The sequence below is a fragment of the Anopheles funestus genome, chromosome 3RL (genome assembly GCF_943734845.2).
Source record: "Anopheles funestus chromosome 3RL, idAnoFuneDA-416_04, whole genome shotgun sequence".
Taxonomy (NCBI): Eukaryota; Metazoa; Arthropoda; class Insecta; order Diptera; family Culicidae; genus Anopheles; species Anopheles funestus.
This window is the reverse complement of record NC_064599.1, coordinates 4,013,125-4,017,542: the sequence shown is the minus strand read 5'-3', so window position 1 is coordinate 4,017,542 and position 4,418 is coordinate 4,013,125. Positions and strand designations below refer to the sequence as shown.

General features: G+C 45.8%; 1 protein-coding gene across 1 annotated transcript; it reads right to left on the bottom strand.

Annotated features, from left to right (window-relative positions):
- Positions 1-204: 204 nt before the first annotated feature.
- LOC125772154 (protein hairy) lies at positions 205-4,038 on the bottom strand. Its single transcript, XM_049443592.1, has 3 exons — positions 3,332-4,038; positions 2,779-2,874; positions 205-2,642 (listed from the first exon to the last, which is right to left on the bottom strand). The coding sequence occupies exons 1-3, from the start codon at positions 3,434-3,436 to the stop codon at positions 1,770-1,772; spliced, it is 1,074 nt and encodes a 357-aa protein (XP_049299549.1). The 5' UTR covers positions 3,437-4,038; the 3' UTR covers positions 205-1,769.
- Positions 4,039-4,418: the final 380 nt, after the last annotated feature.

Here is a 4,418-nt window from a genome sequence, read left to right as displayed (position 1 = left end):
GACACACCGGAACAGCGGAAACGATCGACGATGAGGCGAACTTTTAACGACCCCGAACTGCCCTTGGGGGGGGGGGGGAGCAAATAATCGTTTGTTTTCTTTTTTTTTCAATTTCACCCGAAAACCCTCCCAGATTGCTTTCTCACGTCTCACAAACAATTAACCCAAAAAAAAAAAAGAAAAATACGGAACACAGGTGAAAGGTTAGGTTTTGTTAAATCATATCATATTGTATGATTTTCGGTTTTATATTTTCATATCTCATTTGCGCATCTCGGAGCAGGCCCGATTTGCTAGGATTTTCTCACGGTTTTATAGTATATATAAAAAAAACTATTTTTACATAGGATTGTTTCTTAACACTTAAGCTAAGCTAGCTAATGGCTAGGTGTGTATGGTTTATATTAATGTACAAAAATAAACTTACTCTAGAGTTCTACTTCGCCGCGTAATTTACATGAAACGTTACCGTTTCTTAGATCTGTTTCGTTCTGTTGCTTCTAATTTATTGCTTGCTTTTTCACTCATTGCCACAATAATTGCTTGGTTACTGTTTCTATCTCTAATGATTTGCTCTCATTCTCTTCTGACCATTTCAAGCTCAAGCCAAAAAAAAAATTAGTTAAAATTCCAGAAGCTAATACGCCAGCGTTTCCCTAGCCTGATGATCACTCCTGTTTTTTTTTGAAAATGAAAACTCCTAAACGAACTTTTAACTCCAACTTAAGAACCTCTGAAAAGCAATAATTTAAAGTTTTAACTAAAAATTTTAAGTGCAACTAACTGTTCGGGATCGTATTCGTCCGAGAAAAATTCGGACATCTTTAGCACGATCCCACTGATTCAGGCACACGCACCACAAAACGTACACAAAAACGCTCAGATTGCTAAGGGTTTATAAAAACACGTCGCATTTTTTTTTTTTGGAAGACTATCGCCCTTTTGCTGCGGTTGGGTGGTGCTTGTGGCCATCACGTTTTTGGAAGACGTTTCTGATTAATTGTCGCATCTCACGGAAAAGCGGGGAGGTAATTGTTTCGCATTTAAAAAAAAAGGTGTATAAAATAAAACTCCTAAACTAAAAACGGTGCACGAAGCTCTACAAAATCACACATTCGAAATGATGAACGGAGGAAATTGTTCATTAAAGCAAAAAGGAGCTATGGCGCGGAGGTCCTATCAAACGTACACATTCACCACCACTAGTAAACAGACAGAATTTCGATAAAGCTTTTGAACCCTTGTTTGCATCTTTCTGGTGGCACTACACCGTACTCCATCACATCCTCACACTTGCTCACTTTCCATTTCCTTGTTCGCTATAAACTCTAATGCCCTGCAAAGTGTTCTCTTCTTAATAGTTATTCACAGCATCACACAATATGCATCCACCGTTCCACCATCACCAACTTCCGGTCCATTCACACACACACACAAACAAACAAGGACACACACGAGTCGGTACACTGATATGAGCACTTTTGTTCCGGTATGTCACTAATGTCCGTGCAGCACACACTAAGATGCATGAATTTCCCAACTGGTAAGGAAATCGTATGACTAGTGACACTTTGCACAAGACTGTTCGTGGGTGTGAACCGGACCGGGTGTTAATGTCCGTCCCCTTTTGCTGTTACGGCTGGGATCGATGAAGAGGCACTGGAAGTCTGCACAGCATCTTCCACCGTTTCCACCACTTCTGAAGCTCATCCTTAGGTACTGTTGTGTATATGACTCCGGAAAATTATGCTCCACGTTCGCACGTTGAATTACCACGGGCGCCACGGTTTGCCATCGTCCTCCTGCTTCATCTCGTGATCATCGTCATCATCGTGGTAGGGTTTCTTCATCACGAGCGACAGCGGACTGTCCGGACTGCTGAAGGACGAGGACGTCGACGAGGAGGAGGACTGTTGGTGCTGGTGAAGGTGGTACGCGCTGGCGGACGAGTGGCACTCCATCGGCTCGTAGTGCGAGTTGGCCGGGCTGGGTGGTGCATGGTACGGCGACGAGGTAGCATGTTCCCGTGGGACACGATCGTACAGTGAGGATGCACCCGAATGGCTGGAAGAGGCCGATCCGGTTGAAGCGGTACGGCTCGGGATCGGTACCAACATCGGCACGGGTGGTTGCGGCACCTGGGTGGTGAGGGTTTGGGCGGCGGTAGGGGGCAGCACGAAGGCAATACTACCATTCGGCAGTTTGGTCGGGATAAGCTGAACGCTCGAACCGGCCATATACACACTACCATTACCGGCCTGGATGGCGCTCAGCGGCGATGGATGACCGGCCAATCCGTACGGGTGAGGGTGTCCGTGCTGTTCGGGCGAACTTGGCGGGGAGGGTAGAATGTGTTGCTGTTGCTGCTGCTGCTGCTGGTGGTGGCGCTTCGGAAGATCGGACTTGTTAACGCCATTGATGCAGTTGCTGAGATGTTGCAGCAGGCGGCGCTTAACGTGCGGATCGATCTCCGGAAAGCGACCGACCTCCTGGGCGCACTCGTTGAAACCGGCCTTGAACTTGTTCATCACGCTCGGATCCGTTGCCTGCGACATGGCGCTCTGTTGCCGTTGCAGGTTCTCCAGATGCTTCACCGTCATCTCCAGGATGTCGGCCTTTTCCAACTTTGAGTGACGTGCGGGCTGGAAGAGTTGAGAAGCAGGCGAAAACAAGCGAAAAACGTTAATAATGTTCAAAAGAAAAATTTGTTTTTCTTCGACAAAGTCTTTTTTTTCGATTAAACAAATTTGTGAAAATGATCAAGGATAAGATACTTACGTCTTTTTTCATTGCGTCGAGGATCAACGTTTTGAGCTCGTTCAAACAGTTGTTGATACGAGCACGGCGCCTTTTTTCCATGATCGGTTTGTTGCTCTGTTATTGGAAAAGAAAGAAAAGAAAAACGATGATTAATTCATTGTTTCGGGAAGATTTAACCTTTTTCTTGCTACTTCTACCCAAAAACTCGATACGATAAGCTCAGAGTTCCGAACGGTTCAACAAAGAAACAGACACTTTGTAAAGGTTGTGAGTGTCAAAAGTAACATTAACAAAAAAAACACACAAATTAGACGCAGGATGTAAAAGGCAAAAACATTACTTCACGTACCAAAAACTTTACACTATCATTTGCTGTACTGCACTGATTGTCCCTCATTAACTAAGCTCCTGTTGTGCTACTCGTAATTTCAATGGCAACGATAAGCGTGTAACATTTTTTACTTTGTATGGAGCCGTGTCGTGTCTCTTTGAAGTTGAACTTGGGGGGTTTTTTGGCTTTTGCACCTTCACACGTTGTTTTCGAATGAGAAAAAAAGAAACATAAACTTACCCGACGATTATCGCTGGAGCGTTTGACCGGCTCGGCCGGTGGTATCTGGGTGGTGGCCGGCGTTCCGGCGACCTGTTGCGCGGTGGCTCCAATTCCGGTCACCATTTTGATGTGTGGGGTATCTCTCTTTTTTTTCTAATCCGAATTTTTAACACTTCACTATCGCACACACTGCTTCGCCACGCAAAAAGGCACGTAGTTGAAACGTTTTTATTTTTCTAACCGTGATACAACACTGTATTTTTTGCGTTATATGTCACTGTTTTCCAATTGCGATTATTCGCATGCTTCACACACAGAATCACACACAGATTCTTTCTTCCTCTCTTTCTTTGTTCGTAATACTTCAATATGTTTTGCGGTGTTACAGATTCGCTTATAACAGCTTCTCCATTATTAAGACACTTGGCGTTTTGCTTTCGAATATTTCGACCAAAAAAGGCACTTTCCTTTAAAGGACACACTTGTTGGTCAGACCGCGGCACAAACCACGAACGCGAGAACAGTCGAAGGAAGCTGCGTGTTGTGTTCACTTCACCGTCCACACTCTGTTTGCGACACTCTTATCTTATTCGAATCTCACTCTGCGTTACTGAACCGGCGCTTGCTCGGTGCGTTCCGTGCGTCAGCTGGCAGACAGGGCAGAGTTGGCCACGACTTGCTTGGCTGAAAGCTCGGATGGTTTTGATTCCGTCCAACGGTCCGCTGTTCGCTAGATCCCTTCGTACGGTCGCACCGCAGAGAGTTCGCTGCGCTCTTCGCTCACGCTGCGCTCTCTTTCTCTCCGCATCGGGCGCTCTCGCAGGTAGTGAGATGTAGCGTGCGTGAGCGAGAAATACCGCATGCAGCAGAGCTAACGTGTAACTGCGATGGCGCAACCCGCCCGAGACAGATCGAAAGCGAAGGACGAAAGAATCCTTCGGGAATTTTAGAATTTTTCACCGTTGGAGGGGATGACCATTCCAGAGGGAATTGTGCACGAAACGTGCTGAAGCGAAATGATCGTATCGTTTTATCTCGCTTTGCCCACCCCAAAACAAATCAATGCACCACTGCCGTAATCGAGGATCATTTCCTAGAGGGTACG

Excerpts from the sequence above, each read along its gene's own strand:
- LOC125772154 (XM_049443592.1), bottom strand. The coding sequence starts at position 3,436 with ATGGTGACCGGAATTGGAGCCACCGCGCAACAGGTCGCCGGAACGCCG. Across the intron at positions 2,875-3,331 it reads GCTCCAGCGATAATCGTCGG|AGCAACAAACCGATCATGGA; the intron begins GTAAGTTTATGT and ends TTCCAATAACAG. Across the intron at positions 2,643-2,778 it reads TCGACGCAATGAAAAAAGAC|CCCGCACGTCACTCAAAGTT; the intron begins GTAAGTATCTTA and ends CAACTCTTCCAG.